This window comes from Podarcis raffonei, chromosome 1, assembly GCF_027172205.1.
Source record: "Podarcis raffonei isolate rPodRaf1 chromosome 1, rPodRaf1.pri, whole genome shotgun sequence".
Taxonomy (NCBI): domain Eukaryota; kingdom Metazoa; phylum Chordata; class Lepidosauria; order Squamata; family Lacertidae; genus Podarcis; species Podarcis raffonei.
The window spans coordinates 68,900,526-68,925,771 of NC_070602.1; the positions used below are offsets into that span (position 1 = coordinate 68,900,526).

Genomic DNA, 25,246 nt, shown 5'->3' on the forward strand with positions numbered 1-25,246 from the left:
TGAGTTGCAGAGCAGAAGTCTGAATCTCTGCGTTAGCATCCAGCAACATTAGCCCTTGTCCCCTTTTCTTGTTTGCTGCATTTGATTCTACTCCTCTGGTAATTACCATGGTAACTCTTTGCATCTGTTTCAGTTGACTGCTGCCAGGAGCCTCATGTACCATCTCTTTAATACTGGCCCTATGGGATACTTGGAACAAGTGCAGAATGCTCCTGCAGCAATTCAGCCAGTTTTAACACTGTTGAAAAAAGTGTGAAGTATATAGCAGCAGGGGCATTTTAGAGTGGAGTAAGCTGGAAGCATAGTGCTCATGTGAATGCAGACTTCAGTATAGGGCTATGCATTGAACTTTGTGCCTGCTATTCTCAAACCCTGATTAGTTCCAAATGAGTTCTACATTTTAACGGCTTTTGGAGGGTCTGTTTGGAAAGCAAAATTAATTTTCAATCAGTTAATGGTAAACAGCTTCTTATGCTTCTGTTTAATTCTTTGCAGAAAACTGCTGCTTTTTGGAGGCAGGGAGGGGGAAATGTTGTCCACAGTATCTGCCACACTAGGTGGTATTGCCCTCCACCTGCATGCTTTGACCCCAAGCAACAAGCCTAGCTGATCTACTGCCCACAGCTGCCCCATGGACCTGGTCTTCCTCCTATTACTATTGGCAGATTGTACAACTCTTTTGGGGGCAGTTTCCTAACACTACCTAAATGTAGCTATGTTAAAATTAGGGTAAGAATCATGTTTCAAATTAGATAACAATCATATTTCTGTCTTCGCACTGTGATCTCTCTGCGAAAAAACAATTTGGGAACAATCCCTGCTGTGGGCCAAGGAGGAGGACAGTAATAATAAGAATGCAAAACCTTTGGAACAATCAAGAAAAATGTGATAATAACTATAACCTCCTTTTCTGCCATGTGGCCAAACATGGGCACAAATCCAGGAGAATTTGTTAATAATGATGATGCTTCTATACTGGGCTCCCTCTCCTTCCAGATATACGGTACAAAGGAAGCAGGGTTTAAAAGTGAAGAAGGGGCGATGAGGGCAACGACTCAAAAGGGGAGGGAGAAGCAGAGAGGCGGAAATGTCCGTTGAGAGAAAAGACTGGGCTCTAACTCTATCCGGTGCTGAGGAAAGAACCAACAGCGGGCGAGGAAATGGGCTTTATCCCCTCGCGCCGCTCCTCCCAGAGTCTTCTCAAGAAACCACACTGCAAGGAGCATCACGTCATCCTTTCTGCTCACTGCGCCTGCGCAGCATTGCGGTCCTCGCTTCTATTCCTCCTTCTCTCCCGCCTCCCCCCCCTTGGAAACATCTGGGAAGAGAGGAGCTGAGGGGGGAGAGCGCCCTGTTATGTGTGTTCCCTCGCCCGAGTGTCAGGCCTTGCTACCCACAATGCCATGCGGCCCTGGCCGCTCCGTCATGGAGGCAGCAGCGGGGGCCCCTGAAGCAGCCGTGTCCGCCGCAGCTGGGCGGCCAGGAGCCTCGGCGGTAGCGCCCCGGAACGCTCCCTCTCGCTGCTGCTGGGCGGCTTGAGCCGTCCCGCCTCGCTGGGGGCCCCGTCCAGCATGAGCGGCGACGGCGGCAGCAGCGGCAGCAGCAGCGGCTCCTCTTCGTCTGCTCCTGGCCGCTTCGCCGACTACTTCGTGATCTGCGGGCTGGACACCGAGACTGGTCTGGAGCCGGACGAGCTCTCGGGTGAGTCAGACGGCAGCCCCGCCAGCCTCCCTCCGAGAGCCCGAGGGCTGCTCTGCCGCCCGGCGTCGACGTGCTCTGCCCTCAAGGGAGGGAGGCGGCGGAGGGGAGAGTAAATCAGCCCAGCCGGGGCATCATCATCATCATTTTATTTAGGCCGGGAGGGGGGGCACTTTTGACAGCGGCTTCACTTCAGCCCCTGCCTGGCGCGGGTGAGGGGCGACCCAGTTCGGGGCTGAGGGGTTGCCGTCGGTCCCTTTAGAGAAGAGGCTTCTTTCGCGTCTGCTGAGGCGAGAGGGGCGAGAGCTGCTGTGCCTGGGCTACTTGGCGGCGGCGGCGGCGGGTGGAAGCAGCCACTGCTTTGTTTTGGCAGCAACAGGACCCTCATTCTCTCTCCTCCTCCTCCTCCCTCCTCCTCTTCTTCTCTCTGCTCCCAGAGCACTTGGCCTTCATAATAAGGAGATGTTGCATCTTGCTGTCGCTGTGGGATGCAAAAGCAGTTTTAAGGGTCATGTGGCAGCGGTTGCCACAGCAGTGGCATTAATTTCACTGCGGGGAGGTGAAATCTAGTGCACTTTATTTTTGTGTGTGTTTACACTGTTGTTCCTTTAACGTCTTCCTGAAATGCTGCCCTGACTTCAGATTAACATCCTTCTGCCCACTTATTCTTGACAGTGGAAACTGGTACTGTATTTATTTTTGTAATCCTGCAAAATAAATCATTGTTTAAAAGATGTGGTAGGATGCAAAGGGCTGCTCATGGAGATGGAAGAGCAGGAAAAAGAAGACACTCGACCACAAGATGAAACCACTAGTAGCAGCAATTTAGGAACCATATTTGCAGAAGTATAAGGAATGGTTGCGAGTCTAGAACTCTTGCCTTTCATAGTCTTTTGGCACAACTTAATAATTTCCCCCTTCAAAACCTATATAACTGGTAATTGTTGTTTAGTCATTTAGTTGTGTCCAACTCTTTGTGACCCCATGGACCAGAGCACGCCAGGCGCTCCTGTCTTCCACTGCCTCCCGCAGTTTGGTCAAACTCATTCTGGTAGCTTTGAGAACACTGTCCAACCATCTCGTCCTCTGTTGTCCCCTTCTTCTTGTACCCTCAATCGTTCCCAACATCAGGGTGTTTTCCAGGGAGACTTCTCTCCTCATGAGGTAGCCAAAGTATTGGAGCCTCAGCTTCAGGATCTGTCCTTCCAGTGAGCACTCAGGGCTGATTTCCTTAAGAATGGATAGGTTTCATCTTCTTGCAGTTCATGGGACTCTTGAGAGTCCCATAACTGCTAATACTTCATGCATATAAGGGATGTGGGTGGCTCTGTGGTCTAAATCACTGAGCCTCTTGGGTTTGCTGATCGGAAGGTTGGCAATTTGAATCTGTGTGACGGCGTGAGCTCCTGTTGCTCTGTTCCAGCTTCTGCCAACGTAGCAGTTCAAAAGCATGCCAGTGCAAGTAGATAAATAGGTACCATTGCGGTGGGCTGGTAAACAGCATTTAAGTGTGCTTTGGCTTCCATCATGGTGTCTTGTTGCGCCAGAAGTGGTTTAGTCATTCTGGCCACATGACCCGGTTCCCTTGGCCTGAAGCAAGATGAGTGCTGCACCCCATAGGTGCCTTTGACTGGACTTAACCGTCCAGGAGTCCCTTACCTTTACATACATATAAATAATTATGTGGCTCTAGTCCATGAATGTTTATGACACAATAACAGTGTAACCCACTCTATGCATGCTTTTGTGGAGCAAAAGGTAGTATGCATAGAATTACAGCCATTAATTTTTAAGGAACCCCAAGATTATTTTTCAATACATAGAATGATTATTTGCTGGTTGTATCTTGTGTTGGTTTTTGCCTGTACCCATGTCTATGCATTTCTTAATCTTGTAAACATAAATAGTTTACATTTTATGTGTTGTTGCTTACTCTTACCAGATCAGTTCTAGATTCAGGTAGGTAGCCGTGTTGGTCTGACGCAGTCAAAATATATAAAAAATTTAAAAAATTGTCCAGTAACACCTTAAAGACCAACTAAGTTTGTTCTTGGTATCAGCTTGTATATGTACACTTCTTCAGATACACTAAAACAGAAGTCACCAGACCCTTAGCACTATATATAAGGGTCTGGTGACTTCAGTTTCAGTGTATCTGAAGAAGTGTGCATGTACATGAAAGCTTATACCAAGAACAAACTTAGTTGGTCTCTAAGGTGCTACTGGACAATTTTTAATTTTTTTATATATATTTTACCAGATCAGTGTTAACTTTTTCTGTTTTGGCACTGGTAGTAGATTGGTACATATAAACTGCTGTACAGATCTTAGCATCTACTTTAATAAGGTATGTGTAATTTCTTGGAGGATTAAACTAACTGCATAATTTTGTCTGTAAAATAAATGGTTGAAAATGAAGAATATTTGCATGATTGGGAGTTCTGTTTATGTTTACTTCCTTGTTGTTTTTCCATATTGCCTCATAGACTTTGAGGCATAGATTTCATATAAAATGGTATTTTGTACTAAGCTTTCCATATAGTGTGCTCCTTAGTGTGCGCAAAGCTATGGAAATACTAATCTCTGGATTATCTGGAATAAAGTCTGGTGTCATCTTGTGTTAAGCGATATATAACATTCCAGTCTAGTATGCAGACTTATATGTCAGGAGAGTCCATGTATCCCCATGTCCAATTTTTCCTTGTTATCCTGATCTGTTTTCCCAAAACTCCTAAAATTATGCTAGCCGTGGAACTTCCATAGTTTATTTCCTTCCATTGGCTGCAATGGGCAGCTGTGGTTTGCAAAATGATAAACTAGTTGTCTTATGCACTATGAGACAGTAGGGCTCTGAATAAGTTGGTGACTCCACCACACAGAGTTCCCCACAGGTTGGATTTCTTTGCCCATGTTATTTTGTTAGGAATCCCGAAGTAGAAAGTTGTATTATATTATGTACTTCTTATTTATTTATCTAAATGATACATGTAAGATGCTAGAAGTTTCACAATATCTCATTTAACAGCTTAACAACTCTGAGTGGGAGCTCATATTATTTTTACCCTGCTACTTATTAATTCTATTATTATTTACTTTGGAACAGATTGAGAAATAGTGACTTACCCAAAACTATCCAGGAAGCCCGTGACTGAGCTTGGGTTTGAATGAACTCAGGTCATCCCTCACCAAACCATGAGTCAATTCACATATGAGGTGTCCCCCTTGCAATTGCTTTAGAAGCAGGTCTACCCAGAGGGTTATGGAACCTGAAGCAGGCGTGATGCTTGGGGCCCTGCTGCTACCCTTTAAAAGGGCTTATGAACCTGTGTACAACATTGGCTGGAGCACATCAGCTGCTCCTTAGCTTGGGAACAAGCAGGCTTTCTGCACTTGTTCCTGTGGCATGTACAGCTGGGCACTGACTTTGAGACACATTTGTAAGGCAAAATGGCATTAATAGTTGACAAGTGGAAAAAATATTATATTTATATTACAAAGTTAAGACCCAAAAGACAAAATGAGAAGTACAAAGTCAGAGATAATTTCTGCATTAAATGCATGCAAGGGGAATGGAAGCCTCTTGGAGAAAAGGAATGAATAGAGACCCCTGCTGTGTAAAACGTGTCAGGGTGGAATAAAGCATTGTTATTTTTTAGATGACAAAGAATTAAGCCAGATGACAAAAGTGATGTAGTTTGGTGAAGCCACTATATTTTAAAGGGAAAATTTTCTAAGAGTAAGTTTAGGATGAACTTCAAGTCCAAATAAATTAGGTGAGGTTGTTTCTATCTTGCTTTATGCTTTTTGCAAACTATAATTGTGATGTGTGTTGTGTATTAAAGCAGTTTCAACAGTTTTCATACCTTGGTCCTTAGATTTAAAATTGACACAGCTCCTACTGCAATTCCTCTGAGATCTACAATTTGAATTTAGCAGACTTTTAAAATTTTGGTGTTTCCTGAAAGATATATTTACTGGAGTAAAAAGGGATATTGTGTAGACTTTCCTCTGCTGAATGCATTTTTAGCTATAAAGGCATCTTTGTTCTGCTGAAACAATTTGTCTAATAAGTGGCAATTGTTCAAATAAAGCACTGGTATTACAGTGTAGAGAGGCGGAGGGAAGGAAAATAGGATTCCTAAATAAAAGCTATTCTTAAAAACACTAACAGTAATTTGCTGCACACTGCAGTTTTCCTCAGAGTTAAGATTGCCTTGAGCACAATCTCTCTGGATGGTATTCAACTACTTTTACTCAGAATAGATCCATTTATTTAGTGACTATGACTAAGTTAAGTCTATTAATTTTAATGGATCTTCTCTGAGTAAAACTTTTTTTAACACTACCCATAGTTCACTGGGAAACTGACAGTTGTTGCTGGAACACTTAGCAAGGCTATACAAATTTATTCTAGGAAATAAATGTTATGCTGCCTTCTAGGGTTTATTCAAGAATATAACTTACAAATGGTAGTTTTATATAATAACAGTTTTCATATATGTGATTTTATTATTATAAACTTTAAAGTGATATTAGTTACAGTAAAGCAATGGTGCATAACTTGTGAGCTTTGGCCCAATTTCAGACAACCTCTGTAAGTGTTCAGTTGAAACCTTCTGCAAGAGTGAACTGTCATTCATGGGAGGAGAATTTGTAATAAGGCAGAACACAGAGAACTTTTATGGGAGAGAGCATCCAAAGCCAAAATATTCCCCTCCCTATACCCACTTGTAAGGAGCTAAATGGGTGGTGATGGGAGAGAAGGGGCTTGTGTCCTGCCTCCCACTGTGCTAACTCACTTGCAGCTCTTTGGTGGACTCTTTCTTGCTGCCTTGGGCTGTAGGGGCTGAAGAGAAGTCAGGTTTAGGTATGGACAAAGGCCGGCAGAGTAGGTCAATACCAGTGGGTGTGAGGCAGAAAGAAGGGTGGAGTCACTGCTCAGTCACCTGCTCCTGTTGGCACAGATTGGACTCTTGTCACTCCACCCTGAGCAGTGTTCGAAACTCCTATTGTTCTAGGCGCATTTTGCAACAGGGAATTTCATTAGCGCACACAGTTTTTGAGCTCTGGGTGCAGTACTGTGCCTAAGATTTCAGATCAAAACTGCAGAGTGGAAGGAAAGGAGGCCTTTTCTGCCTCCCCACTTACAGCTACTGTCTGAAGACTGGAGAAGAGACCATCTTAAGGATATTAGTGGGGTGGGCAGGGGAAGGACTAAACCATATGAAAAATGAATGTAATATTTTAGCTGCAATTCATTCATTTTCAGCTTTGTATTCTTGTTATTAAAAAATTGCACCTAGACATTCCGTTGTTGTGCCCATAACCTAGGTTTAAGGTGCCATTTAGCTCCTAGCTTTCATATCTCAGTTTCTAACACTGACCCGGAGTGAAGCAGAGACACCATGGATATTTTTTCCAAGTGAAAAGTTATCAGGTGGCCTCTTTCCTCCCTATGCTGCCCACCAAGTGAACCAGCACGTCAGAGGCACCATAGATACCTTTGCTGGGTGGATCATTTGTTTTCTCTCCACTCTTCCTGAGTGAAATGACACAGAAACTATGTGGGCCTTCCCCCACCTCCGCTTGTCAATGATATGGTGTCCTGTTGGGCCTTTACTCCATGTCTGGGAATGGACTCTACTCATTAAGCAAGTCCTTTTTGTTATTTTTCTTGTTCTGTGCTTGAGCTGTGTCTGCAATTAAAACTCCAGTCTCCTGCCTGGGTAACTCCCTCTCTCAACACCTTCAGTTTCATATAAACTTAAGAACAGCCTGCTGGATCATGGCAATGTTCCATTCTAGCATCCAGTTCTCACCATGGTCAGCCAAGTACTCATGAGAAACCGTAACAGGACCTCAGTGCAGCAACATTCTATCACTTGTCAATCTGAGCAACTGATATTTGGAGGCTTATTGCCTCTGACACAGCTTGATGTCTTCCACTCCAGTGGCTTCCCATTCCCAACTTCTTTATCAACAATAGTTTCTTATATACACTTATTTTGGATATAGTCTTAATGGACTCCGTATGATTTACTTCTAAGCAAACATGTATAGCATTGTACTGTTGATTTCCATGGCATTTTAGTATTTTTATTGAACTGGTTTTCCCCCTACCTCATTTTATTTGTTATTATTTATATTATATTTTAAAGTTTTCTTGTTCTATAAGCCTGAACATTTTTTGGCAAGGCAAGCTAGAAATAATAAAATAAAATTGGATTGTGATAATAATAATAATAATAATAATAAAAATAATATAAATAATATAAATAAATAAATAAATAAAATTATACACCGCTAATCTGACTGGGTTGCCCCAGCTACTCTGGGAGGCTTCCAACAAATTAAAAACTTTAAGCACACTAAAACATTAAACATTAAAAACATTAAAAAGTTAGAACGTTGGGTAGAGAAAGGTCTGAGCTCCGTTCTTTTTCCCTACCCCTGCTGGCCTCTAGAATGACTACTTGTTTTCAAGAGCATCTGTTGGGTTTTCAGTAGATACTTGCATGTAATGATGAACAAAAATGCTTAAACATGAATGTTCTATATCTATATCCAAGCTTGACTGTGTGGCCACACCTCACCAACTTCTCCACACAAAACCTTCCAGGATTGCCAGTGTGAATTTTGGGATGGGAGAAGCATAGCTGCAGACTTCAGTGAGCTAAATCCTGTTTTATGTGGTGTATGTGAGTAGACCACTAATGGGAGCAGTTATTTCCAAAGGCCAGTTAGCTGCAGTACATCTGCACTAAATTAAACGGATCCTAGTTCTTTCCCAAATTATGTAAAGTGCAAATAGAGTTCTTAGTGATTAAACTTATTCATTGACTGGTATTAAAATTGATGGAGAAGCCATTATGTTATGTGAAATGGCTTTTATTTCATAAATTCTGCAGTGATAGGGCAAGAATTTGAGGTTGAGGTTTGCAATGGCACTTGTGAAATCCTCTGTACATGTTGCTGCCCTATATCACCCAGTTTTCTTTCTCCCGCTGAAGAAGCTTATGCTGCTTGCCATGTTGCAGAATACCAAAGAGCTCTTTTGTTTCTTTGGGAGCTGAGCAGACGTGCTGTGGTAGCTGATATTGCAGTGAAGAATGGAGTAGCTGATGTAAGTAAGAGCAGCTGTGAAGCTTCTTTGGAGACTGCAGGCTGATATGATAGGCTGCTTTATGGCTGATGTTGTGATACCATGTTTTTGTATTTGGCTGTATATTTACAACCCTGAGTAGGAGAGCATAATTTATAAAACCTGAGTAAACAAGTCACTCCTTTTGTTTCTCTAAGCAGCCTTTAAATGTCTGTTAGCTTTACAATGTGTGTCTGCAAAACTCAAAATTACAGCAATAATTGACTCCGCTCAATATTGAGGCAAATATTTAGATCATAGTTAACTTCAGAAATGTCTCAAGGTGTTTAAATATTATGTTATCTAATTCCACAAATGAACAATTAACTTTTAAAACTTCAGCTGTATGCATAATATTAAACTTTACCTGGTTACATCTTGTGTTACTAGCTAAATAGTAACTCATTTTGTATTTAAATATTGTGAACCCCCCCTGTGATCTTCAGCTCAAGGGTGGTATACAAATTTAATAACAAACAAACAAACAAACAAACAAACAAACAACTGTTTCCCTGACCACTCATCAGATTTGAAAGTTTATGAAAATGTTTTTGGTTTGCCTCAGCACCTAGGGCTTGCCGATCGAAAGGTCAGCGGTTCGAATCCCCGTGGCGGGGTGCGCTCCCGCTGCTCGGTCCCAGCGCCTGCCAACCTAGCAGTTCGAAAGCACCCCTGGGTGCAAGTAGATAAATAGGGACCGCTTTCTAGCGGGAAGGTAAACGGCGTTTCCGTGTGCGGCTCTGGCTCGCCAGATGCAGCTTGTCACGCTGGCCATGTGACCCGGAGGTGTCTGCGGACAGCGCTGGCTCCCGGCCTATAGAGTGGGATGAGCGCACAACCCCAGAGTCTGGCAAGACTGGCCCGTACGGGCAGGGGTACCTTTACCTTTACCTTTACCTTAGGATAATCAATCTTGCCTGCAAGAGTTTGTATGGAAAAAATAATTCATATAATGCAACATTGCCAGGAATATTAATCTAACTGTACATGGCAAATTGATTATTCTGCTCAGATTTGAGGATGTCAGACAGACAGTAGCGACTGGCAGGACAGTGTGGGTGGGGTCATGTTGCTGTCCTATCTTCTCAATGCCATGTGTTGATGTCAGTTACCAAGAGAGGGAGAAACAAGGAAGTGGGGAACTCAATGTGGGTGCAATGGCAGGAGCATCAGATTGTTCTACCACTGCGCCCATGCTACATTCCTCACTGCCTTGTGCCTCCCCTTCTTGGTAACTGTCAGTGACACATGACACAGGAAAGCCAGGTCAGCAACACTGTTTTCCCCCACGGGCCACTACTACAGGTAGATAGTATTATTTCCTCTTCTTTTTAAAACTGTTGTGCTTTGTTCCACAAATATGTAAAGGTAAAGGGACCGTTGACTGTTAAAGTCCAGTCTCGGACGACTCTGGGGTTGCAGCGCTCATCTCGCTTTACTGGCTGAGGGAGCTGACGTTTGTCTGCAGACAGCTTCCAGGTCATGTGGCCAGCATGACTAAGCCGCTTCTGGCGAACCAGAGCAGCGCATGGAAACGCCATTTACCTTCCCGCCAGAGTGGTACCTATTTATCTACTTGCACTTTGACCTGCTTTCAAACTGCTAGGTTAGCAGAAGCAGGGACTGAGCAATGGGAGCTCACCCCGTTGCGGGGATTCGAACCGCCGACCTTCTGATCGGCAAGCCCTAGGCTCTATGGTTTAGACCACAGTGCCACCCGCTTCCCATGATCCGCAAATAGGCCATAGTTATTTGCAAAGTTGTCATTTAGGGTCAGTTGCTTCCTTTCCAAGATATATGGCTGCTTGTTAATACCTTGCATTATTTTGGGCTTTACATATTATAAATTGAAATATTTTAAATAAATTAGATAGGATATTGGCCTAAAAACATGACTTGTATTAGTCTCCCTACATTTGCTGATCCTTGAAGTAATTTAGTTCTTTTAAAAAAATTATTATTCACGAACTTAATCAAATTGCCAAAAGTTATTGCTTTATCCTCAGGCATAAATCATAAAATGGGAGAATCTGCCCAATAGAGTCCAGATTATGATGTATATTTAGCTGCCCTGTGCTGCCTTAGGAAATTGAATGTTGCTAGAATTCAGCATCTTACCAGTTAATAAGAGATGAAAGCTAAAATGGGGTACTGCCACTACTAAACATTTTAACAGTATACAAACCCTCTGAACTGCATGCACAAGTCATGGGAAGGGGAAGGACTGAGAATACTGAGGATGCAATAGAAAAAGTTAGAGGGAAGTGCAGAAAAGATGATGAGGCTATGGTGGTCAAGACAAACAAAACCCCACAATGGAAGATATAGGAGTTTGGTGGGGTTTTTTACACATTCAGAAGTGGGTAGACGCTTGATTGCAGTTAGTGAAAAGTAGATAAGTCGAACTCGTGGAATAAATTAATCACAATTCGATGCACAGGTATGATAGGTATGTGGAACCTGTGGCCCTCCAGACTCCAGCTCTTATTCTTGTTGTTGTTATAATAATTATATCCCACCTTTCCTCCAAGGAACTCAATGTGGCATACATGGTTCTCCCTTTTCCCATTTTATCCATACAACAACATTGTGAGTTATGTTAGTCCTTGGCCAATTGTTATGAATAGTCTTATCCAGATATTCAGCTGAATGTTTGAGGGCACAGACTATTTAGGGAGTGTGGGTTGATGTCCCCACTCATTTCCTTCTGAACTTTTAGTGTGCAGGACTGGTGGCATAAGTGGGGCTGCACTGCTGATCTAGCTTCCCAACACTGCACATTGCTGCCAGTTACCAAGAGGGAAACTGCCACTCCACCTGTGCCTGTACCAAGCTCCCTGCTGCCTTATCCCTCCCCTTCCCTGTAACCAACAGAGATGTGCACCATTGGGAAACCAGGTCAGCAATGTTGCCCTACCTGTGGTGCCACTCCATTCACTACTGGATTCTGCCTGTGATTGAGCACTTAGAATCCCCCTTCTGACTTTTAGCAAGGCTGGGTGTAGAGGCAGTCAAGGCGTACATAGGGACATTAGGAGCAGCATGGTCCACACACCCTTTAGGAGCTGGGGCTCTCATGCATTTGACTGAATATCTGAATAGGGTTATTTGAGGCTAATAAAGTTAAACGCAGACTAATGCTTTGTTAAATTTTGAAAAACTCTTGAGTGTTTTCATCCAACTTGTAAGACTCATGAATGTCATCATAGATGGGTGGCAGTAGTAGGTTATTTTTAGGTGTACTTCACCCTCCCCTCTAGCATCAGACAACCTCCCAGTTTGCTCCACCTTCCCACCCTACACTCTTGTCTTCTGTGTGCAGTTACCCCCCTCTCTGCCCAGCAGTGAAGAGTCCTCAAGATGGTATCAGATGTCCAGAACATCTAGTTTGATGCCTTGTTCAGGATAATCGCTTTCTACAGGAACCAAAGAAGCTGTCATTAGTAGCAGAGCAAGGTACAAGCATAAAGAAGTAGAGCAGGGCTTCCTGTTATTTCTCTCTTGGCTGCCTGCCTAAAACTTGCTGCTAATGACAAGGTCACTAACAAATTAGCTTGTCTTGTTAATTGGTATAATCTTATTCAGTAATGGGGTTAAGAAGTAATTGGTCACTCTTGAAACTTTTTGTGTGTGGGAGAGAAGAATGTTTTTGATAGGCAGCAACTGCATAAATATTGCTGATCAGGTTGGTAGTATTTATAGTGTCTGTTGGGAAACCCAAGCTTGACTTTTTAGTTCAATGTTGCTACCAGTTTGATTTTGAAAACAAGACTTAATCAGCTGTATACTGAAAGACTAACTTGGATCAATAATTGTCTGCTTTACGGATAGCTTAATACAGAAACAATTAGATGACAGAAGGTTGGGTGATATATTTCTTTTTCTTGCTATTTTACGTAGATTGAATTTATTGGGAGTCAGTGAATAGATAAAGATCATGCTTATTTAAGGTCATTGTTGTGTGAGCTAGCAACTTTTATTGCATCTTCATGTGTTTATAACTGTATTTTCGTAAAAATGTGCTGTTAGTGCATTAGTGAGCAAAAGGGGAACTGATACATTTCCTCTCAAGTCGTCCTTCAGGCATTGTTCTAACTAGCTGGGCTTGAGACTTTTTATGCAAATCCAAATCTTACACAAGTTAGGTGTAAGAGTAAGTTTACCATGGCCAGACAGATGTTTTGGCTCTCTGAATGCTTCTGTCACCTTTATTATCTGCCCTTTTTATTTTATTTATTTGAAGTAGATTGCTATTATGGTGTAAGTTTAACATTGGATATTAAACAATGTACTAAAAAGGTAAAGGTACCCCTGCCCGTACGGGCCAGTCTTGCCAGACTCTAGGGTTGTGCGCTCATCCCACTCTATAGGCCGGGAGCCAGCGCTGTCCGCAGACACCTCCGGGTTACATGGCCAGCGTGACAAGCTGCATCTGGCGAGCCAGCGCAGCGCACGGAAACGCCGTTTACCTTCCCGCTAGTAAGTGGTCCCTATTTATCTACTTGCACCCGGGGGTGCTTTCGAACTGCTAGGTTGGCAGGCGCTGGGACCGAGCAACGGGAGCGCACCCCGCCGCGGGGATTCGAACCGCCGACCTGATGATCGGCAAGTCCTAGGCACTGAGGTTTTACCCACAGCGCCACCCGCGTCCCTTCAAACAATGTACTAATAAAACTCAATTCTCTGGGTGTGTGTCTAAATGTAGTTAAGACAGCAGTATCTATATGTAAGAGGGAGGTACTGACAGCCTTAGGGGAGCCCTAAGGTTTGCAGACCTACAAAAAAGATAGGTGAGTGTGATTTCCATGGGTTCTTTACAAAGTACAGTGGTACCTCCGGTTAAGAACTTAATTCGTTCCGGAGCTCTGTTCTTAACCTGAAACTGCTCTTAACCTGAAGCACCACTTTAGCTATTGGGGCCTCCCGCTGCTGCCGTGCCGCTGGAGCACAATTTCTGTTCTCATCCTGAAGCATAGTTCTTAACCCGAGGTACTATTTCTGGGTTAGCGGAGTCTGTAACCTGTAGCGTATGTAACCCGAGGTACCACTGTAAATAATTTGGCTGGTCTGCTGAGTCCAAACTTCCCTTAATAGTCCTCGCAGCACCTGCTGCCACCAGATGCTTATCATGGGATGTCAGCTACGTGCTGCTGTTCTTGATTGTGGATATCACACAATATTGATTCCCCCCTACACAATGATACTCTTTTTGTCCAGTAAAAACAGGGTTACCAGGAAAAACATACAAAGTTGACACCACACACACACACACACAAACACACACACACACACACACACACACACACACACACACACACGTTCTTTCTCTGGCATTTCACATATACATAGCCACACATACACCTCTTTCTCACAGCATCTTACAGTGCTCTGGAGATAATTTTGAGGCTGCAAAGGGGGCTGAAGGAGATTTGAGAGGAAGTTCCATCACACACATGGAAGTCCATTGTGACAGTGGAGCTGCAGTGCTGGATGCAACCTGTAGAGCCCCTTTATTGGGTGAAGCAAGTGCCCACTACTAGCACTCATGGCTGGCAGGCAACAAACAAGCAAACAAGATTCCTGTCACTTCTCCCCTTCTTAAAAAAGAATCATTCAAAACCAAGTTAGCTTAGTGCAATAGGGTAGGCTCTTCTAGGAACTGCTCTGCATTATTCTGTTATTCCTCTCACCCCCGATAGTTGGCATTGGTAACATTGGATCAATCCATCAACTTCTGATGGATCATTTAGAAGGATTGGGTGCGGCAACACTTTTGCTGTGTGTGTGTGCCAGTATCCATACTCAGCAGCGTTACATCTCAACGCAGCTCCTTCCTTGGAAGTGTCTTTGGGGTTGAAGGTACAGATTCAGTGAAGTATAGAAGTTTACTTGATAGGCATAAAACCATAATGATACATAAAGACATTCACCACTGCTGTGGTCAAGGCATGCTTAGAGTCCAACAAGAGTCCAAGACACTCTCTCTGCTACTCTCACCGCAACACGCAAGCAAGAGACTCACAACAAGATACACAGAACTATTGTTGTCAGTACTTCTTGTAACACTGTGCATGGCTAAAGAACAGTTCCCACAGAAAACGTCCTTGCATAGACAAAACAATCTCAGCCTTCTGCTGTTTCTTGAAACTTTTTCTCTGTTCTTCTCTGTTTCTGGAACAAATTATTCTCTCTCACACAGAGATAATATCCAACAGGTAAGCCCAGCATTATTCCTATATGTGAGCTACCTGGTGTGCCTAGTTGAGGCTGCAAGATGGAATGTAACACATTTGTATTTCATCCTTCTTTCAGGAATCTTTGTGGTATATAGGGGGTCACACATTTCATTTCTAAACCTTTTACTTTTCCAAACATTTTATAAAATAGACCTCACTGTGCGTGTTCTGTATTGTCATGAATCATAGAATCTGTAATCTTCAAAAGTAATAAATATTATTTAAAAAAAGAGAGAGAGAAAGAAGGAAGACTTCCTTCAGGTCTCTGAAGTAAGGAGAGTGAAGAAACTTCAGGGAGTTCCCTTTGCTTCATTTCTTTTGATTAGCTCCTTATGATAGACAAAGGCACTACTCTGTAGCTCTAACAAGAATACTACCTTTGGAAAACTTAACCCATCAAGCTGAGTTTTAATTAACTTCCTACACTTGCACCCACAGCTGGTTCCTTTAAAATATTCAGAACCTCATGAAAACAGTTTTCAGCTTCCACCATCTCGCATGGGTCTTAACAATCATTACTTAATACATATATTTCAATCTGTTAAGCAATGAGTGGGGGTTTCCTCAGTTCCGTATATAAAACCCCAATGATACCTGTTTGCCACCAGCATGAGCACAACAAAGCTTCTGAGCATGAATAGGCATGGAGGGTTTAAACCGACAACCCCATAATGTGATAACATGGAAAATTAGGTTTGTGCTTAGGGGATAATCATATGGCATGCAAATGTACAATGAAAGAAGTATCATCGTTTACAAGCTATAAGGAACAAGCTATAAGGAACACCATTTCAGATAAAACCACAGCGGACTTTGCCACCAAACTCTGCCAATTTGTCCTTACCCACAACAACTTCAAATTCGGTGATGACCTGTTCCTTCAGATCAGCGGCACAGCAATGGGCAGCCCCACAGTATGCCAACATCTTCATGGCAGATTTAGAACAACGTTTCCTAAACTCCTACCCACTCAAACCTCTCTTGTACCTGTGATACATTGACGATATTTTTATCATCTGGACACATGGTCAACAGACCCTGGACACCTTCCACCAGAAATTCAATGATTTTCACCCCACAATCAACCTAACAATGAATCAATCTATGCAAGAAATACATTTTTTGGACACTACTATAAAAATACAGGATGGGCGCATAGACACCACCTTATACCGTAAACCAACTGACCGACAAACATATCTACATGCCTCTAGCTACCATCCCAAACATACCAAACAGTCCATTGTATATAGCCAGGCACTACGTTACAGCCGTATCTGTTCCAATTCTACAGACAGAGACTCTCACCTAAGAGATCTACAGCAAACCTTTTTAGAACTAAAATACCCAGCAGATGAAGTTAGACAACAGATCAACAGAGCCAGACAGATACCCAGAGAGAACTTGCTGCAAGACAGACCCCAAAAAGAAAATAACAGAACACCTCTAGTCATCACATACAGCTCCCAAGTTAAAACAGTGCAACGCATCATCAGAGATCTACAACCTCTCCTGGACAATGATAGTTCTCTTTCTCAAGCTCTGGGAGGAAGACCTTTCATTGCCTACAGACAGCCACCCAATCTTAAACAACTCCTAACCCACAATAATACTATAACCAGACGTAACACGGACACTGGCACCAGAGCCTGCAATAAACCCAGATGCCAACTTTGCTGCCACATACACCCGGACAACACCATTACTGGCCCCAACAACATCACACATACCATCTCGGGACTATTTAATTGCTCATCGTCTAACATTGTATATGCCATCAAATGCCAACAGTGTCCTTCAGCTCTCTATATTGGACAAACAGGCCAAACCTTACGCCAAAGAATAAACGGACATAAATCGGACATCAAGAATCACAAGACAGAGAAACCAGTAGGAGAACACTTCAATCTCCCAGGACATTCTATACAAGATCTCAAAGTAGCTGTTTTACTACAAAGGAATTTCAGAAATAGACTGGAAAGAGAAGCTGCTGAATTGCAACTCATTACCAAACTTAAAACCATGGAGAGACCTGGTCTGAACAAAGACATTGGATTCTTATCTCATTATACATGACAAAGCCATTTTTCACCTTCTCACCCCTTGCTTTTTCCTGTAAGACCTATTGCAGTCGTTAAGAGTCGTCAACAGGCTCATCACAGCTATCTGCCAATCACCCATTCCCACCACCCTTCTGAGTAATACCCCTCCCCACCTTCTCACTATATAGAGGGATCTGGCAACTTCTGTTTCAATGTATCTGAAGAAGTGTGCATGCACACGAAAGCTCATACCAAGAACTAACTTAGTTGGTCTTTAAGGTGCTACTGGAAAGAAAATTTTTTTTTGTTTTGACTATGGCAGACCAACACGGCTACCTTTCTGTAACAGGATTCTATAAGTTAAATGTATATTTTGCAAAGCCAGATCCAGGCAGAATGGTAGAGACTGGTTTTCATTTTTGCCTTTGTAGATGTTGTTCAGAACAAGGAAGCTGGAAACAAGCAGTTACCCCATAGCAGGAAAAGTCCAATTGATAACTAGATCTGCAAAGCTCATGAATCTCCTTGATCCCATTCTTTTAACTGAGAAAAACTAACAGAAAAGCTTACTTTTTCTTGTAAAGCAAACTTTTGGACTTATTTTGGACTTGCTTTTCTGCAGAGGGGAGGGAATGTAAATTATAAGGCCCTATGTGTACCTTTCATTGCTCCCTGGATGGTTGGAAAAAGAACTCCAGCTCTTGACCAGCAATGGAGCTGGCAGGAAGTGAATCTGGTGAGTGAGGTTCAGATTCTCCAGCATTCAGGAAACCCCTCTGAAAGATTCCACTTCATGCCAGTGGAGCAAGTGGGCCAGGACAGCTCATTCTGGACTCGTTTCCTCCTCTGCAGGAAAACTGTTCTTTTATGTTAAATGGTATTTAAATTGTCTAAGTAAATAAATATGGGGATAGTAAAATATAAAAGCTTATGCTAGTATGAGGTGTTGTTTCTCCATGCTAATATATGGTAAACTAAGCACCCCGGGTGGCGCTGTGGGTGACGTGGGTGGCGCTGTGGGTAAAACCTCAGGGCCTAGGACTTGCCGATCGCATGGTCGGCGGTTCGAATCCCCGCGGCGGGGTGCGCTCCCGTCGTTCGGTCCCAGCACCTGCCAACCTAGCAGTTCGAAAGCACCCCCGGGTGCAAGTAGATAAATAGGGACCGCTTACCAGCGGGAAGGTAAACAGTGTTCCGTGTGCTGCGCTGGCTCGCCAGATGCAGCTTGTCACGCTGGCCACGTGACCCGGAAGTGTCTCCGGACAGCGCTGGCTCCCGGCCTATAGAGTGAGATGAGTGCACAACCCTAGAGTCTGTCAAGACTGGCCCGTACGGGCAGGGGTACCTTTACTAAGCACCCCTAGTCTTCTACATCAGTGCTTTCCAAACAGTGTGTAAGCTGCAGTGTGTAGGTGTGTTGCGTGAATGCTCCCTGTGCTCCTCCCGGGGCTGGAAAGGGGTTAGTTTAACCTCCTGTTTGCTAGTAAAACTGAATTACTGTCACAAAATGATGCATGTCTTAAAAGTGTGTCACCAACATGAAAAGTTTGGAAAGCTCTGCTCTACATGCTTAGCTGGGAATAAGCCCCATTGAACTAATGAGGCTTTCTTCTGAGGTCGGTATGCACAGGAATGCACTATTAAATGCTGGCTGATTAAGAAGAAAAAGGAAGGTGACTATTTTGACAACCCTCACCTCATGCCTTTGGTGTGACTGGGAACTAAACTGGACTCTCTGCCTATTGAGATCAAGCAGGTGCCTTCACTGTGCTCTTTTTGGTGCATTCCTGTTTAGAAAAGCCTTCCCAGATGCTTAGAAAGTTGAGGTCATTTCAGTCTGTTTTAGTACTTTAACTTTTGTATGTTTTAAAGTAAGGTTGGGAATTTTTCTTGATTTTACTATTTTATCTTTTGTAAACCACTTTGAGGGTTTTTTAAACAAGCAGTGTATAAATTTTATGAAAAAAAAATAAGTAAAATAAACTGACAACTCTTTGAGATAACATGTTTAGGGAAGTTTTTAATGTTTGCTGTTTTGTCGTCTTCTTCTTCTTCTTCTTCTTCTTCTTCTTCTTCTTCTTCTTCATATTCTTCTTCTTCATATTCTTCATATTCTCAAGTCCAATGTTGACAACATTTTTTGTAGAATGAGTGTGCCCTAAAGAGTAAACACTAAAGTATAATCTGGAATCATTTTCCATTGATGAGTAGAACACAGTGAAATCAGCTTCTTTTGCCATTTAATTACTGTGTATTTGAGAATAAATGAAGTATTGAAATGGCTTCCCCCATCTCATTTTGCAGGTGGTGATGAAAGCTTTGCTTTTATTTGAATCATGTTAATTCATGTAATTTTGGTTTATTGTTATAGCAGCTGTCACCCTCTACATGCTCATTTTCCTATTCATTTGATGAAGGTTTATTTTTGGAGTAAAAATCCCCCCCTTCTTTATTTAGAAAGCATTTATATCTGCATGAAGTGTAGTGAGAGAAGTACTGCCATTAAAATCTATTCGGCCATTGCTCATAGTGCTTAGGTTTATTAAATACTCTGTAGTAAACTACTTGATTAAGATTCTCAATGGCATTTGAGGCTGCTATTAGTTTTGAATTTGAAATCTTCATTGCACAGCAGTATACCTTTCTGATTATCAGATGCTGGAAGCAACCAAGGATTGCTCAAAACAATATAGAAGTTTTGAGCATGGGTGAGGAATCCTTTCCAGACCAAGGGCTGTGTTCTCTTCTGGACAACGTCTTGAGGGCCATGCCAGTGCTAGGCACGGTCAGATGCAAACGTGGATGAGGGCACAAATGTAAATTGTACCTTTTTACAGTAGGCTAGTTTCTACACTCTCTGACCACGCTCTGACCACTCTCTGTCTTTCATCCAAGGAAGCAAGAGGCTTTCAGTTCAAGGAAGCATTCTAACCAGGTAAAAGTACTTGGAGTGTAAAGCAGAGCCAGTGGGGGGGGGGAATTGCATTGACGAGACGATGTCACCTTGGTAGAGTTCAGAGGCCCGGAGGGGCCTGGAAGTAGAGAATGTAGCTTTAATAGGCTTGTGGTATGATGTAGCATAGCAATTTTGACCATTTTGTTTGACCTTTAGCACAGTAAAATTCTTGGTGTTCGGAGCGTTAATAGTATACTTGCAAAACAAAAATTTTTTTTCCTTCCAGTAGCACCTTAAAGACCAACTAAGTTAGTTCTTGGTATGAGCTTTCGTGTGCATGCACACTTCTTCAGATACACTTGCAAGTTATTCATCTTTTGACTTACATTATTTTTGCATGGAATGGCAACTTTTAAAAGGAGCCTCATCTTGAATTCTTGAATTCTATAATTATTTAATGAATTTAATGAAAGTTGTTTATTTGTCACCTGAATACAAAGTATAGTTATACCAGAATAATTAACAGCAATATGTTCTTTGAGGTTCTTTTTTTGGCAGGGTATTCATATGTCTCCAGTAGAAAGAAGCATAGTTTACTCAATATTAAACTACATTTGCCTAAGGCAGCAATCCTATACATTCTCATGCGGGGGTGGGGTGGGAAGTCCCATTGAACTCAGTGGTGCTTTTTCTGAGTAACAATGCGTAGGACTGTGTTGTGAAATCACTGGTAGTCTCTCGGTCCTTCAAGTTTGTGGGCAGACACTTTAGCCATTTGGCCTAGGAATAAACCTTATCAACATTCCTGTTGCTTTAAATATCTTTTGTTGTTGTTAGTGTTGCCTTATTGCTTGGAAGCTCTACATAAGCTTCCTAGGTCTAGGTAGCCCCAGTCATGGCTAGTCACCATGGTGAGAACTTAATGGTTAAGCACTCTTGACCCTGCCTCTCTTACTTCTACTGTTCATTATACTTTACATTCTTATGGTCACTTCGAGCCTAGCCTAGCTATGCCAGGGCAGCCATGATAATAGCTCCACTGCAATTTCTAATGCTAAAATTTATCCGATTGAGTGCACATCCATGTGAATTAGCCAGCATCCTGTTTTGAGAAGAGTGCCTTATCTGTAGAATGGGGAAAGCTCTACCAAGAAGATGATCCCACAAGAAGCTGGCACTTGTCTTTTCTTGTTTAAAATTATACTTTGAGCACAAAACCATCACAGTTCCTCCAAAAACAGTATATCCATATCAACTAACCAATTCCAATTCCTGTTTCTCTTAAAGGAACTATTCGAACCTGATCCTTTTACTAAATATGAATGTTTATTTAGGTGACTGACCTTGATGTTTCTCATTTGCTGCTCAGAGGTCTGTTGCTATCCAGTTTGAAAAGGGATTTTTAATGTAACGCTTGTTTGATATCCTGAATGCATTTGGAAAATATGGAGATAGACCTGTTGAGTGAAATTATTTTTGAAGGAGATTTAAAGTTATAATAAGAGTTAACACTTACTTAATCATAATACAGTGTTCTTTTTATTTGTTATATAGCATTATGCCAGTATATACAGGCCTCTAAAGCCCAAGATGGTGGTAGCCGTTTCATTTCAAGTTCAGCAGAAGGTAAAACAAAAACACAGGGACAACTGATCAAAACTTGTAATTCATATGGATATTTCTCTTCTAGTATTTCTGTCCCTTGACCATTTTGTGCCTTCTAGCTTTCCCTTCTCAGCTGATTTCTCTAACAGATGATGGATTCTAGGTATAAATACTTAACAAAGCTATTAACATTGATCTTGTATACACTAAATTTTGCTTAACTTTAGCATCTGTTTCCTATGTGTGCATTTCCTGGATTACTTTTAAAATGGGGTTTGGTTTTGGTGAACAAATAAACATGCTCATGATTAACTTTTGAAATAAATGAAGCAAATAAAATAATTTGGGCTGAACCTATTTAAGAAAAGGCACACATAGTTAATTGTATGTAAGATACAACCAATATTATAACCTCATTTTGCTTACTTTCTTGCTAACCACTACTTTCCATTTCCTGTTTCTCTTTAAGGAACTATTTGAACCTGTTCCTTTTACTACTCAGTGTGCTTTCTGGCATCTACACAAAAAAAACCTTGAAGTGAAACTATTTTGATTCTTGTATTCATTTTTCAGGTGAAAACTTTGAACAAACTCCATTAAGACGCACATTCAAGTCCAAAGTTCTTGCTCGTTATCCAGAAAATGTTGAATGGAATCCTTTTGATCAGGATGCAGTGGGAATGGTTGGTTCTTAATTTTCTTTGTTGCACTTGCACTAATGGTCTGGTGCTATAATATTCATATTTGTATGTTGGACCAGGATGCATACATTTATGTAGATTAGCTTCTAGAAAGTTTGTTCTCATTCAGAAATCAGGCCAAAGTATGAAGACTTAACTAAGAGCAACTTTCATTCCAACTTCAGCATAGCCTAGAATAGCCATTCTCAGTACGGAGCCTATCAGGTGTTATTCAGTTCCAGCTCCCATGAGCTCCAGCTAGCATGGCCAATGAATAGGGATGATGGGAGTTGGAGTCCAGCAACATCTGGATAACACTAGGCTTGGGAAGACTGACCTACAACATGGCTGATTGGGAGACACACTTACACATGCACATGAATTCACAGAGAGATTAAGAAGGGACAGGAAATGGACTACTTAAAGTTACTTATAAACATATATCACATAGGCATATTGTTTCCTAAGCCTATATCATGAAGGCATATTGTTTCCTGTCCTCTTACCCATTATGTCTACTTCTATATGTTCTTTTGACCCTCTCTCCTACTGTCCTAGCTCCCGCTCCAGGCATGATAACAGAGGCAATCTGAGAGTGAAAAAAGAATGTTAATTAAAGCAGAGTACAATATAGGCGCAGCAACAGATAAAAGCTAACTCAAACAGAGTGGAGGAGTTAACTGAACTAGAAGCAAAGCCATAATTCCAAAGTCCAAGATTCAGGGCACGGTGTTCAAAACCATACGAAGTTGTCCCAACCCAAGCGCCCCCAACCCAAGCTTTATAGCCAAAAGAGAGCACATGCATTACTTGCGAAAATTAGTCTTTTGAGAATGTCTAGACTGCAGGCGCATACACTGTTGGGGTGGGAGTGTCTGTTCCCATTGGTGGATCCTTTATTTGGCCTTGAAAGACAATACTAAACCCTCTTTCTTGGAATTCTGTTCAGCCACTCCAGGCTGCAGCTCTGAGGTTTTCCCAGCCTCCAACAGTGTGCCCTCACAGGGAGGGAAGCAGCAGCTGGGACTCCTCCCTAGTCCTCCTCATCTGCTTCTTCATCTTCCTCTAGAGTCTGCTCTCCCAGGTTTGTGCCTGAAGGCACTGAGTAACTCATGACACCTACCCAAGTAAATATATTTTCAATAAGACAGCTGCAGGGGAGATAGCTTAGCTACCAGTGTCATAAGCACCACTGTCAGTATAGAAACCCAATAGTGGCTGGCCTCTGAGCAGCTCACAAAAAACTAAAATGCAGTACAAAATAAAAGCAGCATAAAAACACAAGTTTTTTATTGTGTGTTTTCATCTAATAAAATACCTGGCTGAATACAAATAAACATTTCTATTTCTTCATTTCTCCCACAGCTATGTATGCCTAAGGGTCTGTCTTTCAAGACACAAGCTGATGCCAGAGAACCTCAGTTCCATTCTTTTATCATTACCCGTGAAGATGGCTCTCGGACATTTGGGTTTTCTCTCACATTTTATGAGGAAGTTACCAGCAAACAAATCTGTAGCGCAATGCAGACATTATATCACATGCACAATGCGGAATATGATATTCTTCATACTCCACCTACCAATGACAAAGATATCTGTAGCACCATAGAAGACTGTAATGGCACCTCTGTAACAAAGCTACAACGATTTAACTCCTATGATATTAGCAGAGACACTCTTTATGTCTCTAAGTGCATTTGTCTGATAACCCCAATGTCTTTCATGAAGGCGTGTAGGAGAGTGCTTGAGCAACTTCACCAAGCTGTAACTTCACCTCAACCACCACCATTACCTTTGGAAAGCTTTATCTACAATATACTCTATGAAGTTCCCCTACCACCTGCAGGGAGATCACTAAAATTTTCAGGAGTTTATGGACCAATTATCTGCCAGAGGCCAAGCACCAGTGAATTGCCATTATTTGACTTTCCAGTTAAAGAAGTTTTTGAGTTACTTGGAGTAGAGAATATGGTTCAGCTCTTCACCTGTGCTCTTTTGGAATTTCAGATATTGCTCTATTCACAGCGTGAGTATAGCCTTTTATATTATAAATGATAGTCAATGTGGTAGAGAGACACCTGTTCTTGATGCATTGGATCCACACTAAAGTACGCATAGCAGGGCTGGCAGAAGCTGACTTTCCTACTCCTGCTCCCCAGGGCAGGTCTCCCTGCCCTTCAAAATGCTTCACTGAGGGTTGGAAAGCACTGCTGAATGGGAGCAGGCCATAGCATAGGAGCTTAGACAATATGGGGTATCCCTAAAAATCAAGGGGAGGCATCTTCCATGAGTGGAGCTCCACATGGATGTTGTCTCTGTCCAGTTTTTCAATAAGGATTCAGTAAGGATTGGGCTTGCCAACTGAATCCAATTCCCTGCTCCTGGCTTAGTGATGTAGTCTGAGTATACCTTGGTGATCATTAAAATTATGAAATAAAAAAATCTGGTGATCTTGTAAAATGGGTCTGCATTTCATTGATGATGATGATGATGATGATGATGATGATGATGATGGTGATTTATAGCTCATCCATCTGACTGGGTTGCCCCAGCCACTCTGGGCTGCTTCCAACAAATTAAAACATCAAACACAGTAAAATTTTCACAAGTCTCCTCAATGAAACAAATACCTTGAGTGTGATCTTTCTTGATTTCTTTTAATTCTTTCCTTCAAGACTGCAGTAGGTAGTTAGTGCAAATGAGTTTAAGGAGGTGAGGTCGGTTAGATAAAGCATAGTCAGGAATAAGGTTGGATGTCATTGGTGACGCTGCTAATGATATCTCAGCATAAGGCTCATACTGAATTCACATTTATATAAAAGCCATTTATTTCTAGCAGAATGCTTTGTTCTAAATTTTGACTGTCTTAAATAAATAAAAAAACCCTTATCTGTATAATTGGTGATATGTGTGCTTGACTATCCCTGTATAATTGGTGATAAAAGCTA

At 42.1% G+C, this 25,246-nt stretch overlaps 1 protein-coding gene across 9 annotated transcripts in view; it reads left to right on the top strand.

Moving 5' to 3' along the window:
- The first annotated feature begins 1,326 nt into the window (after positions 1-1,326).
- The window catches only part of DENND5A (DENN domain containing 5A), a 66,069-nt gene continuing 42,149 nt past the window's right edge, over positions 1,327-25,246 (top strand). For 2 of the 9 annotated variants that reach the window (XM_053391512.1, XM_053391498.1), the window contains exons 1-4: positions 1,331-1,701; positions 21,568-21,639; positions 22,192-22,301; positions 23,664-24,324. In XM_053391512.1, coding sequence (XP_053247487.1) covers positions 1,572-1,701; positions 21,568-21,639; positions 22,192-22,301; positions 23,664-24,324 — 973 coding nt within the window. In that variant the 5' untranslated portion in view covers positions 1,331-1,571. Of the gene's footprint in view, positions 1,702-21,567; positions 21,640-22,191; positions 22,302-23,663; positions 24,325-25,246 lie in introns of all 9 variants that reach the window. The other 7 variants (XM_053391489.1, XM_053391523.1, XM_053391534.1 and 4 more) reach the window with 7 other exon arrangements.